The 13,955-nt window shown below is 41.1% G+C and overlaps 2 protein-coding genes across 3 annotated transcripts; one reads left to right on the top strand and one right to left on the bottom strand.

Moving 5' to 3' along the window:
- Window positions 1-1,291: 1,291 nt before the first annotated feature.
- rps21 (ribosomal protein S21) lies at window positions 1,292-8,608 on the bottom strand. Of its 2 annotated transcripts, XM_086069412.1 has the most exons (6): window positions 8,529-8,607; window positions 8,093-8,166; window positions 7,913-7,976; window positions 1,556-1,627; window positions 1,418-1,473; window positions 1,292-1,346 (listed from the first exon to the last, which is right to left on the bottom strand). In XM_086069412.1, exons 2-6 carry the CDS (start codon window positions 8,140-8,142, stop codon window positions 1,337-1,339), a joined length of 252 nt encoding a protein of 83 aa, XP_085925538.1. In that variant the 5' UTR covers window positions 8,143-8,166; window positions 8,529-8,607; the 3' UTR covers window positions 1,292-1,336. The 2 variants fall into 2 exon arrangements, with proteins under 2 accessions (XP_085925538.1, XP_085925539.1); XM_086069413.1 differs by lacking the exon at window positions 1,292-1,346 and having other exon boundaries at window positions 1,414-1,473; window positions 8,529-8,608.
- A 2,290-nt stretch (window positions 8,609-10,898) lies between these two features.
- Window positions 10,899-13,144, top strand: LOC147178180 (uncharacterized). The gene has a single exon (XM_086069411.1). The coding sequence runs from the start codon at window positions 10,907-10,909 to the stop codon at window positions 12,872-12,874; it is 1,968 nt and encodes a 655-aa protein (XP_085925537.1). The 5' UTR covers window positions 10,899-10,906; the 3' UTR covers window positions 12,875-13,144.
- Window positions 13,145-13,955: the final 811 nt, after the last annotated feature.

Here is a 13,955-nt window from a genome sequence, read left to right as displayed (position 1 = left end):
ACAAAACAGCATAAATTTTCAATGTATATTGAACTATCCCATATAAAATTGCAGTTTTAGTCAACTCAAAATCAGTCACATTCAAAAACATTGGACTGCCTTTGCTTTTAAAAACTATCACTGAGAATATCATCATATATATTTACCATGCAATAAATCATTTAATCAATCATTCTTAATTTAATACATAATGCATAACAAAAACATAAAATACCTCATGCAGCAAGCTCTGGTAAAAACACAATCATGCATTCGGATTGACTAAGATCATCTCTGTAACTGCATACATCAAGACAGTCAACATATTGAAACCTGAAAAGTGCAAACAATGCAGCATTCATTTGAGTTTGTGTCAATGATTAACTATGTTAAATATTTATGGCCTTTTTTATTACGTTATAATATTTTCGAAAATTTGATTTCGATTAATTTGAAAAGTTTACCACCCACCTCAAAATTCACGACTCTATCAGCAACTGCTACAGGTTGTTGGGGTGGATCACGTCTCTCTATTACCGCTTCCGATTGTGATGTCAATAAGGGATGGAGGCCGTAAAGTTTTTGAGTTTTCGTTTGGGCACCGAAACTTCCAGCGATGGAATAATTTGTTGTTCTTGACTGGAGTTCTTTCACGTGTTTTTTGCTCTTTGCGTGATTTTCAAGAGCTTTGAAACCTCTCCCACCATTGTCAATGGTATCATGGCACCAAATGCAAAGCGCTTTCCTGGCACGATCGATCTTCCGAATAAAGTCACTGAACAAATTCGTCACAGTCTTCTTTCCAACATTTGTAGATATATCCTTCTCTAACCAGTCCCATCGAAACTTGTTTTTTACGATCTTGTCAATTTCCTTAACTCGCGGAGCATCTTTGCGTTCGATCACGGACATCTTTCTTTAAACACCCGGCAAAAACGTCTGAGAAATGAACAATGGCATACTCCTATGCCTTTATAACAAGCGCGTTTATTGGTCAACAAACAATGGCATACGCCTATGCCTTTATAACAAGCGCGTTTATTGGTCAACACGGAGACTTCAGCCAATCGCAAGATCAGTTTCATTTCAGTTACGGAAACACTCAAAAGGAATGCTGTCGAGAGACGAAATCGGATTTTTTACCACTTAAAAAATTGTAACATTTTATTTTTGGAGATAAAAAAAGCGGAATTCCGCGAATTAGCGGAAAAATCACATCCCTGTATGATAGGACCTTGAAAGACACAATGCTTTCAACGGCACACACTTAGAAGAAAAAGTATATTTTAACAATGAAAACGGGACCATGAAATCATTTGGATTTTTGTCAACATTTTATTAGGCAGATGTTTATCACTCAGATGTTCCTATGGAAAGAAAAAGGCACATTGTAAAAAATAACACTAACTGATAATGACATATAAGATAGTTCACTTACTTGGCAACAACGCCATCATTCTTTGCCAGCCTGAGGATGGAATCATCAGACTCTCCCTGTTTGCATTTAGGGGAGAACATGCACACATGTATGAAATAAATGCAATTTGAACTACTGAATTCAATGCAGTTCACTCACCATCCTGCGGATGGCGCCACAGATGGCGTAAGTCTTGAACTGACCATTGAAGCGACCTGTGACCTTGTCCACCTGCAGCAGACATTGAATGAATGAGTTTTATTTCAGACACGGAAAGACGTCCAAATCTCATGTAATGCATAAAGTACACAGAGCTTAAAAAAGGAACACCAAAAACTCAGTTAAGTAGACGTATTTAACTTTTATTATTTATAATGTACCTGTAGATGAAATAGCAAAGCGTGCAGTCTGTGTTACCAAAATGCACACGGCCGATGCAACAGTCAGTACAATGGTGCGAGAGCCTCAAAATATCCCTACTTGGGCTGGGCAATATGGCCCAAAATTCACATCACAGTATCAATTGCATCTCTCCACGGTACCGGCATATATCACGATATAACATTAAGGTTAAAAATATTTTAAAGTCATAATAATTTCATAAATTATTCATTTCTGGATAGTTCTTAATTATATAGTCCACTATAGAAGCTAAATTGATAAAAATGAAAAACAATGATCAAACAAATATTTAAGATAGCATTATTTATGCAATTCTCAAGTCAGAATTAAGTTTGCACTCCATGGTGCAAAATATTGCAAACAAAAAATACATGGGTGTATTCTAAATTAACACACTACAATAGGCTTTCAGTAAAGATATTTGAATGAATTATGGAAAACTATGTACGTGGATTTATTAGCCTTTATTTTGTTTTCAACTGTAATAAAGCAAGTCTATTCATTTGAATTGATCAGATCAAAATTAACATGCATCTTTTTTGTATTTCCTGTGTCTAATATTACTGCTGAAACTGACTAAAATTTCTCCAATGTGTGACCAGTAATAAAGGTTCTTATTATTTTAAACATGTATTATATTCCTGTAATATACTCCTCTTTTCTCAGCTAAGTAATGCAAGTACCGATCCGATACCTCGGCAATGCATTAATGAAAAAAAGTATGCATTATTTATACTCAAATTAATATAAAAATATACGAAATTGATGATTTAGTGCCTAACGTGGGAGCTACCTTTTTCGTGTGGTTTGATTGGTTACAAGAGGTCAGGTGTGATGCAAAATACAATTGTTTGCAAATTATGCAGGAAAACCGTTAATGTCAAGAGGAAGCACAAACTAGAGCTTAAAACATGCAGCTGAATAAACGCAGGCTAAAGACACATGAGGAGGACATGAAAACATCTTGCGTTTGGCGTAAAAGTGAACAAAAAACAAAACTTTCAACCAAGCATTGCTAGAGTACTCGTTATTAGACGCACTCCTTATTAAAAAAAAAAAAAGAAAGCCAGTGGTTGGATAATACGGAAGTGGTCGTGTATTGTTTGGCCAAGATAAACAATCTGCGGTGGTTATTTCGCCGTGATTATCAACTCGTGACTTTGCAATGCTAAGCTAAAAGTGCCCGTGAGGTGAGTCTGTCTCGATGAGACGGCATGGTGCATGTTGTGACCATGCAGCTCGTATTGGTCAATCAGAGGAGCGAAAAATTCTCTCCTCTGAATGAATCAGAGACATTCACAGCAAAATAACTAGTGATGCACCGAATATTCGGCCACTGAAAATTTTCGCCCGGAAATGGCAAAAATATTCGGCCGAAATAAAATGAAAGCCGAAAGAATATGGCCAAAAGAGGATGTTGTGGTGACGCAAGAAAAACAAACAAAAAAAACCCCACTGCAAGCAAGCATCTGTTAGAATTAAACACCAAACACAGGGGTGAGTGTCCACTTCGCCGCTCGCTGGCGTTTCACCTAAGTACCGGCAGCTTCATTGCGCACACATTTCAGCGGGTGGAAAACTACACTACAGGTGAGCCGCTCTTCCCCCTGCAGCGCCTTCCTTTTTTTTTTGCTTTGATTGGAGCACCTCGAGCGATTCCACTTTTTCACTTGCATTTTGGTGGCCGTGCTTAATACTTTAGCTAATGTTAGCCCTATTGCTATCAAGTTTTAAATGAGTAAACACTTACCACTATCTTTAGGTGACTACAGACCTGTAGAGGACAGTGTGTGACTTTGCAGTGCATTCACAAAGCCGATTGGCTGGTGCAAAGAAAATTATTTATTTTTAAACGTTGACGAAATGCGAATATGCGGATTTATGTGACTGTGTGCCGCACCGTGTCCCGCTCGAAATAGCCTACAAACGAGTCATCCGCATCGCACTGCATGCATTCGTGCCTGCCCACGCGAACTACTGTACATTGACTATAAAGTGAAATTGCACCGCCAGAAAATGCGCACTAGTGATGGGTCCAGCAACACCAATGCGTGTGTCAAGTTCGTAGAGGAACCCCCGTGTCGATGCTTATAGCGTTTTGTGAAAACCACGTGACCGACACAGCCGCTGTGTCACTCATCGCTACCTGTTACCAGGTGTCGAGCTTTATAAGGAAGTGCCAAACCTGTTAGTGGGTTGCGTCTCTAATGATTCACACATCTTTTGAGGCTCAGTAATTTTCTTCAAGTCGGTGTAATAGGGATTCCGAAAGGAGAAGAGAAAGGATTGTCCTACACGGTAGAATCAAATCACGGTAGAATCTTTTGGTTGATCATTTTGGTCACGCAACAGCTAAGGTTTCACTTTCCATACATTATATGAAGTGATTCTACATGTGAAGTAGAGCGGCGAAAGCGCGTCAGGTTGCTTACGTTTTTCGAGGTTGGGTTCGAATCCCGACTAAAACGCTTTAATCTCCATGTATTTCTATTTTACACACAATTTTAAAAAAATATATACAAATATGGCACAAAAAAAAATACAATAAATACAACACGTGTGAAGGTGAGGTAGAAACTCATTACTGGCTCGACTTGAGCCGAAAAATGCACTTACTTTATTAAATTGTTACTTTATTAATTAAATTGTTTACACTATGTGTTCCATTAATGTAGTTACATGTTAGTTTTTTTAATTTTTGAAACCAAACTTCCATGCATTGGATTAAACAATTCTGGATTGTGATCCCTCATGTTTCTCACTGCGGACGCTGTATCGGTCCCGTTGTGGTGAAGAAGGAGCTGAGCCGAAAGGCAAAGCTCTCGATTTACCGGCCGATCTACGTTCCTGCCCTCACCTATGGTCACGAGCTATGGGTCGTGACCGAAAGAACAAGATCCCGGATACAAGCGGCCGAAATGAGTTTCCTCCCTTAGAGATAGGGTGAGAAGCTCGGTCATCCGGGAGGGACTCAGCTTCAAGCCGCAACTCCTCCACGTTGAGAGGAACCAGTTGAGGTGGCTCGGGCATCTGGTTCGGATGCCTCCTGGGCGCCTCCCTGGGGAGGTGTTCCGGGCATGTCCTACCGGCGGGAGGCCCCGGGGACACCCAGGACACGCTGGAGAGACTACGTCTTACGGCTGGCTTGGGAACGCCTTGGGATCCTGTCGGAGGAGCTGGCTGAAGTGGCTGGGGAGAGGGAAGTCTGGGCTTCCCTGCTAAAGCTGCTGCCCCTGCGACCCGACCCCGGATAAGGGGAATTGAAGACGGAACGGAATGTTTTTAACTCAGGGATGTGATTTGACCAAAGTGAAATTATCTGAAAATTTAGCCGGGGGTCTGGGGGCCGCGGGCACTCAGCTAGGTCCAGAGCTCATGGGTTTTCCGTGTTTTTAAGTACTTTCAATGCACTCAGATGACAAAGAAATAGACAAAACAACAGCATAAATTTTCAATGTATATTGAACTATCCCATATAAAATTGCAGTTTTAGTCAACTCAAAATCAGTCACATTCAAAAACATTGGACTGCCTTTGCTTTTAAAAACTATCACTGAGAATATCATCATATATATTTACCATGCAATAAATCATTTATCAACCATTCTTAATTTAATACATAATGCAGAACAAAAACATAAAATACCTCATGCAGCAAGCTCTGGTAAAAACACAATCATGCATTCGTCGAATGCATGATTGACTAAGATCATCTCTGTAACTGCATACATCAAGACAGTCAACATATTGAAACCTGAAAAGTGCAAACATGCAGCATTCATTTGAGTTTGTGTCAATGATTAACCATGTTAAATATTTATGGCCATTTTTATTATGTTATAATATTTTCGAAAATTTGATTTCGATTAATTTGAAAAGTTTACCACCGACCTCAAAATTCACGACTCTGTCAGCAACTGGTACAGGTTCACGTCTCTCTATTACCGCTTCCGATTGTGATGTCAATAAGGGATGGAGGCCGTAAAGTTTTGGAGTTTTCGTTTGGGCACCGAAACTTCCAGCGATGGAATAATTTGTTGTTCATGACTGGAGTTCTTTCACGTGTTTTTTGCTCTTTGCGTGACTTTCAAGAGCTTTGAAACCTCTCCCACCATAGTCAACGGTATCATGGCACCAAATGCAAAGCGCTTTCCCGGCACGATCGATCTTCCGAATAAAGTCACTGAACAAATTCGTCACAGTCTTCTTTCCAACATTTGTAGATATATCCTTCTCTAACCAGTCCCATCGAAACTTGCTTTTTACGATCTTGTCAATTTCCTTAACTCGCGGAGCATCTTTGCGTTCGATCACGTACATCTTTCTTTAAACACCCGGCAAAAACGTCTGAGAAATGAACAATGGCATACTCCTATGCCTTTATAACAAGCGCGTTTATTGGTCAACAAACAATGGCATACGCCTATGCCTTTATAACAAGCGCGTTTATTGGTCAACACGGAGACTTCAGCCAATCGCAAGATCAGTTTCATTTCAGTTACGGAAACACTAAAATGGAATGCTGTCGAGAGACGAAATCGGATTTTTTACCACTTAAAAAATTGTAACATTTTATTTTTGGAGATAAAAAAAAGCGGAATTCCGCGAATTAGCGGAAAAATCACATCCCTGTTAACTGTATCTATCCATCCGAACATTTTGAATTTAAATGAAGAAATGAATACAATAGTACATGCAACATTTTATGTGATAAACCTTATTAGTCTTCTAGCATTATTTTTTTACAAATACAAATTTATGCATAAGAAACAATCCTTCATTTAGTTTTTCATATCCATAAAAAGTTATTTTTCATCATTACCTACTGCTGCTGTGAAAACATACAATTGCTGTAAACGTTATCATTTATTTATGTGACTTTGTTTGCACTCTTATTTTTTTTCTTTTTGTTATATTGGTGATTTAATTTTGTTTAGCTTCTGTATCTTTTAACCTCCCTGGCATGTTTTGTGTTGATTTGTTTGTATTAATTTTTTTCACATATTTTGTGTACTGTTTAATGTTTAAATTAAGTTTAAAAGAAAGAAAAAGTCACCTCGGTTACCTGTAGTGATATTTAAGGTCCAGCAGATGTCAGTATTCAGTGACACAGTATCAACACTGTCATTGTGTCATGAAGCGGTTTGAAACCGCTTCATGACGTCTCATCGACCCATCACTAATGCTCACTTTGCGTTAGGTGTTTAATGTACCATTCGCCAACATCTCTGTGGTATGGACGCATTTCAATTCATATTGTGCTGTTAAATTTCCCCCACCCCTACCTACCGTACATCTTTCTTTGAGCACACATAGCATAAGCTAACACCTGTCTGCATCAAATTGTGGTACCAACGGTAGAAAGGCTTTCTATCGCCCCTTTCAACATCGAACGGTTCGAACCATGTCCAACACCATTTGTTTTCCCACACTTTTAATAAAAGATGTGTTCTTGATTTTCCCTTCCATCTTTGAAGATGTGCAGATCGTGAATTTGGATTTGTCATTGCGCTACTTCTCGATAAGACCCATACTCTACCTCTGCTTGGCGAGCGGCTGTTAATTTGGCTTACTACTATTGGTGGGCTATTACTTCTGGTATTAAGTCTTTTGACTCACTGAATTGAATTGAATTGAATGTATTTATTTAAAAAAAAAGGGACAATGCACATTAATCAACATTTTACAATGTAATTGTGCCCAAGTTAGCCAAGTCAAGCTAACCTAATTGTAAACCACCTTTCCCCAGCCTCGGAAGGAAGAATTAACAACATCTTAAGAGTTACAATATCTTGCACCGAAAATCCGGCACTGTGTGCATGAGTCGCTGCCGTCTTCGGTACCCATCCCACTCTGAGTTCACTGATACACTCTCTGGTTGCTTGAAAATATATATTCTGACCCGATATGCACGATTCACGTAGGTCACCTATTTTGGTTTCAATTTGAAGTTCAAGTTGAGTGATTTTCATGCCTGTACATTGCTAATAATTTAATGTTGTAAATGTCTTATGTTTAGCTGTTTTAATGTGTGCTCTATGTACAGCACTTGCTTGTAAACATGTGACTCTTTTAAAAAAGTGCTCTATAAAAAAGGTGAGGAACAAATTTTACCTCGGCTATGTTGATCTGGACAGAAGCGTGGTCCTTGGCTCCGATGATTCTGTTGCTAGCAGAGCTTCAACAAACACAGGAAATGTTCATGTTCATAAATCCAACAATTGCTAATTTCGAGTGCAGTTACGATCCCTGATATGACCCCCCAGTGAGTTTTTCCATTTTACATTTGCTCACCATTTACGAGGGACGTAGAGGTCCACAAATTCACCAGCGTCGTTCTGCATGTTGACAACACGTCGTCTATAAAACTGCAGAGAATATTATATGTCAACACTTACAGTACACACAACTGTCTGTGATACTTATCAGCAAAATCGCAATCTGTGGAAAAACAAATGCCCCCAATGTGGCAATACGTAGCGTGTGAAGCCGAACGGGAGCCTGTTAGCAACACTTAGCATAGCAACTAGCATGTGCATACGACCACATGAGGCGGCGCCGGAAGCTGACATGTTATTGTAACCGCATTTTAGCTACTATACTCCTTTAAACGAACACACACGGTGACGCTGTCCGCTCAACAGAGATAAACGCCGGCAGAATACACGATTATGTCACCGCAGATGATCATTTAAGGCATTTTTCAGAGGGAGAACTCGACAACACTCACCGTATCCGACAAATGGACGACAGGAAAGGACGTGCTTCTTCTTCAATGATGGGACGACGAACGTTGCATTAGCGCCATCTGTCGTTTCCCTTGCGCTCTTAATTTATTTCATATATATATATATTTCTCTAGTTATCAAATTATTGACAAAAGTCCAGTCTCATTTAAATATGTATTAAAATATCTCACCCCACTTCCCTTTGTTCCACACTCTAATATGTTCTTTACTCCCCCCCTTCATTCCGAGTAGGGTATTGCTGCAGCCTGGGGACCGCAGAGCTCATGCGGACCTCAATCAGTGAGCGCTCGATGACGAAAATTGTTGAAGCCGGCGCCGGCAGCTATCTTTACTTTTCAAAATAAGAATATAGAGCGCCAATAGAGAAGAAGAAGGTTATGGAGACACGGGTAAGTAAAAGAGCACGCATCCATTAACAAAACATAGAAAACCTGCTTCTGTTAAGGATGAATATTTTTTGGGGGGGTAGTTTTTATTTTTAATATGTTCCCAGTCCAGTCATTGTTTATACATACTCCGAGTAGTTTAGAGCGTTTTTGCACTTTATTTGCTTACATTTATATTTCCTAAGTGAAGTTATGACAATGTTGAGAACACCAAATTCCCCAGGTGTTTATGAAAAATATATGGCAGCACTATATATGTGGCTTGACATGTTGCTACTGATTTGTTCTGCTGATCAGTATTCTGGGTTTAGGAAAATAAAGAATTAGTAATTGTAATTTTTTGTTTTATTTTGGAAAAGGTCCATTTACTTTTTAATTTTTTACTTTCAAGTTGTTAGTTTTTTTTACTTTTACTTAAAGGTAAAACCATGGTATTTTAAGCCCTTCCACAGTTAACTACAGGCATATAATGATTAAATCTTACCTTTGACACAATCGCGATGTATTTAAAAAAAAAAAAAATGAAATATTAGGTATTTTGCTGGCTACTTTTCCAATGCGGAAGTAAAACACCCGGTTCAGTAAAACTCGCCTCTCCTCATGTGGTTGCCGCGTCACTTTGCTGCCAAGGAGCGCTACAAGACCAGCCAGCCGTTGTGGTACAACCGTGTCTTCTTTACATGTGGAAATTGGATGGATGTTAAATTCTTCAATAAACATTTTAAACAAAACGCTCCTTGCCGCAATACATCGTAGTGGAGGAGCAGGGGAGAAGAGGAAGGGGGAAAAAAATACCATGAATGGATCTCGACCTTAGCCTGCTGCTCACAAGGCGAGCGTACTAACCACTATAGCATCCGTGGAGATATACACGTTAGTACAATAAGTTTATTTGGGCTTTTAAGACGGACAATTGTCATTACACTTTAGCATTGCAAATGTGAAGGATAATTGATTGCTTTGAATTCATCTGGACAGAATGTTTATTGATAGATAAAGGCTACTTTTGTCAATATCCCATGGAGGGAGGTCTCAAAGAAAGTGGGCGTACGTTTAGTCCGCAGAGGCGGTGCGGGGCCACGTCAAACCGTGCCAACAGCTCGTTTTCTCAAGTTGGGAGGGGCTGGTGCTTGGAGAGCAGAATAACCTAGAATTTCTCATACAGGGGCGAATGGAGGAAAACACAACTTTGGTCATGTTTTTGGTGAGGAATTAGCATTTTAACAAGGCTAAAAGCTCACAAAAGTTTATTTTTCATGTTGCAGTCCCTTTAAGTAAGGGAGTGACTTATGTACTTCTCTTATCAGAGTAGTTTTTTTGCACAAGTATTACAAATGGATTTCTCATGGCCTAAACATGGAAATACACATTCATTTGACTTCTTTTTTTCTTCACATTTTGATCTTTACATAGACATGCACTTTCATGTGTTAATTCCCGAATAGGCACCCTAAAGCAGTGGGATTTTGTGTGTGTGTGTGTTTGTAGCTCTACCAATACAACTTCCTGAAGGTTGAACTTGATCTGTTAAAAAACAAAAAAAATTCCCCTAAAGTTACCAACCCCCCAAATTTTCCCCCTTAAAGTTATCGCACTGAAAAGTCACCAATTGTCACGAATGACCCACATAATGGTCTAAATTATTCGATACACAGAACATTGAGTGACCAACTCTGTAATGTTTTCATGTGAAATTAAAGAATGACTATTGAAGCAAACATTTACCTTTCAAGATGGCATTGTGTCAGAGCTACACATTTCATACAAGAAATGCAAAGTGACATCATCGATCCGACAGGAAGCAGAGGTGAGACATTATCCCATCACAGAGAGGCGGAGCAACATGCTGACGTCATAAGGCAAATTTGGGGATTGTCTATCAAAGGGCTCCTTTGTCATAGGGTGAAATGCTATCCCTCTTTGGCCAATTTGAGTATGTCATGCCACAATTGGGACACCTTTGATGTGAGAGAATGGAGTCAGGATGCACAGACAAACAGGGAGTGGTCCTCCCAATTGTGATGAAATATTTTGAAAAAATCACTTCGGCTCAGTGGTGTCTGCTGGCTGACAGAGACTTTGACTCAAACACGGGAGCCATCTTGGCCGACATGTGCACAGAGATTGCTCAAAAACTCTCAGCGGACACCTTGAAACAGATCCTGCCCTTATTCCAGCGGGACGGGAAGTCCAAATGCAAAGCCCCAGACATGGATGGCGCCATGAACGCCGCCTTCGCATCAGCACTCAGCATTCCCGAGCAGCCGTGTGAGTACGCCAGCAAGATGGACTCACTGCTTGCAGATGAGATCTCCCAGAGGGTCAACCGGACTTTTGCGCTGGCTACCGACACAGACGCTGAGCCGCTGGTACCCGTCATCTACGTCCCAGGGACGTTCACCAAGCTGGAGGTTCTGTACAAGATGGTAAGGCTCTCCTGTGGTGTCTTGTGGTCTTACCTGGGCCGAGTCAAGTCCACCACACGGTGTTTAGGACCATGCTGGCGTCAACCAACCCACAGCTCTCAGGCATTAGAAAATAAGGAGCTTCAGAGTCCAAAGTCGTCTTCCCGTCCAAAATCAAATATTAGTGTCGAAGAAACGACAGAAGCGGTGACAGAAATCCTTCGCAAGTGGTCAGAGCACACAGACTCCTCAACAAATACCTCCCCCGACCTGCATGAGACAGCGTCTGACATCGTCACAACGATCAAGAGCGACCTTCACTATGCTATCAATATAGACAGAAAAAGCAGCATGCCTGCCTGTCCTCATTTTGACCTGAGGTTAATCCTGAAGACATTAACCAACTTTTTTAATTCTCGAGAGCAGCCTACACCCCGCCAGGAGGTTGTCCGCAAAAGCAGCTTTATGGAGTTTTCCAAAAATCGATTTGCAAAACTTATGACGGATGTCGCCTCTCCAGATGTGCAGGAATCTGACTTCCTGGTGGGGGTTCAGCGCTGCTCAGCGAGTGGCAATCTTGAGAGCTCCTTGCCGGCCTCCAACCTGGAGACACCAGGCAGTCCTCCCCCTCTCAACTTTGAGGGAATACAAGGCGAAGTGGAGGACCTGTACGACAAGTTTCCTATGGAAGGACGAAAAGTCAGCAAGAAAGTGGAGAGCCTCAGACATGACATTGCAAAGTTCTCTGAACAGCTGAGAGATAAAATTTACAATTACATCGAGGCCAACCAGGCCAGCCTCACTGGAGAGCTTTCAGGCAGGCAATCACCACAGCAAGAAGTCCGGCATCCAGAGGTCATGAAAAACATTATTGAGGATTCCGTAGGGAAATTTTTGCAACAGGTGCTACTCTGGATGGAGATGGAGCCAAGAAAAAGGAAGGCCAGCGCCGATGAGGTGTGCGGTGCATTAAAAGATATCGACACTCTTATCAGCACCATTGTGACCTCGGAACCTGAAGCTTTCAATTCTCAGATGGCTTCGGAGACGGAGTCAGAAACTTCTCTGTCTGCACCTATCCAACAGGATCACACAGAGCCAATAATCACAGAGTCTTCGCTACGAGAGGTGACCAGGAACTTTGTCAGCATGCTGATCATCACAATGGTTAAGTACTTCCCAAAGAAGGTCCGCAAGTCTCTGCAGCCAGATGACATGCTTCTGATCATCCGACGTCTCTCCGACAAAGTGCTCAAAGTCAACTTGGCATCATTGGCGGCCGAGGACATGGTTGGCTACAGTAGATTCATCCAGGCAGTCATAAAATACCTCTTCAGAGAGTTTGGGTCTCAGGAGAAGTTGCTAGATGCATTGATGTCTGATGAGCCATGCTTTGACGACGCGGTGTTGACACACCTGACCAACACACTAAACAACTGGCACGAGGGAGAAGAGCAGAGCAGAATCAGGAGGTTTTTTTCTGCTGTGGGCAAAGCGCTCATGAGACCCTTCACGGTTTTCAGTCCTGAATACTAACTTTCCCGCAGAGTTGTCTTGAAGCTATAGCTAAAAGTAGCCCATGTTCTTTGACTTTTTTTTTTAACCGCAAAAACACATGGTGCTGAAAAAACTGGTGCTACACAAGCAACTCTTTGCTGGTCCAGATGGTAGGCATCTTGGGAGCGGTGACCAAAGAACCCCTGGAGCCAACTTTCAGGCATCATTTTATAGCAAGTAATCAGCTAATAGAGATCCGGAAGTTGACGTCACGCGTCCCAAAATGGCTGTTAGCGCAACCATTTTGGCAGCATAGAAAAGGCCTCTGCCACTTTGAGTAAGCGGAAAACGCCACACTTTAACAATGATTGACAGCTGTTGTGGAACAGCTGCTACTACGAGAAGAGGCAAAAAAAGGATCAAGCATGCTCCAGGATACCAAAAGAGTAACCAATGCGTAGCCAATGGAGCACTTTGTACACGGTGGCTAATTCAGCAGATGCTAACTGTTACCACATGCAAAATGTGTGTCTGTTTCGTTTATTTGTGCTGCTACAGTTTAATAGATATTACACAGTTGAATTTAATAACTGACTAACACCATAAAGAAGACTTTTTACGGTATAAATGACAAATTAGCAGCTGCTAAGTTGTGAACGTACATAACACTGCAACACTTTCATGAAACTGCTAACTTCGATGCCATTTTGACCACACACAAAGGAGAAATAAATCTGGGTTGTAGAAACTTGTAAAGACTTTGTATGATCATATTTGAAAGCACTCACTGGCAAGAAAGGAGGTAATTCCACGTAGCAGCGTCGCCGAGTTGAAAAAAAAGCACTCCTGACACTTCATCGCCAATCCAACATGTCCACTTCGCGCATATATATCATCTCTGTTTAATCAAAGTGACCGGCAATGCTCTTGGGCGGAAAGTTGACGGATAAACGCTAGTTTTTACCCTCTTCGCCGTTGTAGTCCATTAACGCTGCGCCGCTACTTTTCTGCCGCTAGGGGGCGTGTTCAGAGAAATAGTCACGTGACATCTGTTTTTATATTCTCATCATACGCTGCTTTGCCTTCAGTTCAGGGCAAACACTGGTTTCTTGTTGGGGTG

The sequence above is a fragment of the Leptonotus elevatus genome, chromosome 2, assembly GCF_054856555.1.
Source record: "Leptonotus elevatus isolate MCC_2025b chromosome 2, RoL_Lele_1.0, whole genome shotgun sequence".
In the NCBI taxonomy this organism is placed as follows: domain Eukaryota; kingdom Metazoa; phylum Chordata; class Actinopteri; order Syngnathiformes; family Syngnathidae; genus Leptonotus; species Leptonotus elevatus.
Note: the sequence above shows the minus strand (reverse complement) of the source record. Positions and strands in the feature narration are given on the sequence as shown.

What these genes read in the sequence shown, in the direction of transcription:
- rps21 (XM_086069412.1), bottom strand. Translation starts at nt 8,142, where the DNA reads ATGCAGAACGACGCTGGTGAATTTGTGGACCTCTACGTCCCTCGTAAA. An exon ending in TCCAGATCAACATAGCCGAG is followed by an intron (nt 1,628 to 7,912) that starts GTAAAATTTGTT and finishes TGTCTGCTGCAG; the next exon opens with GTGGACAAGGTCACAGGTCG. An exon ending in GTGGCGCCATCCGCAGGATG is followed by an intron (nt 1,474 to 1,555) that starts GTGAGTGAACTG and finishes AAATGCAAACAG; the next exon opens with GGAGAGTCTGATGATTCCAT.
- LOC147178180 (XM_086069411.1), top strand. Translation starts at nt 10,907, where the DNA reads ATGGAGTCAGGATGCACAGACAAACAGGGAGTGGTCCTCCCAATTGTG.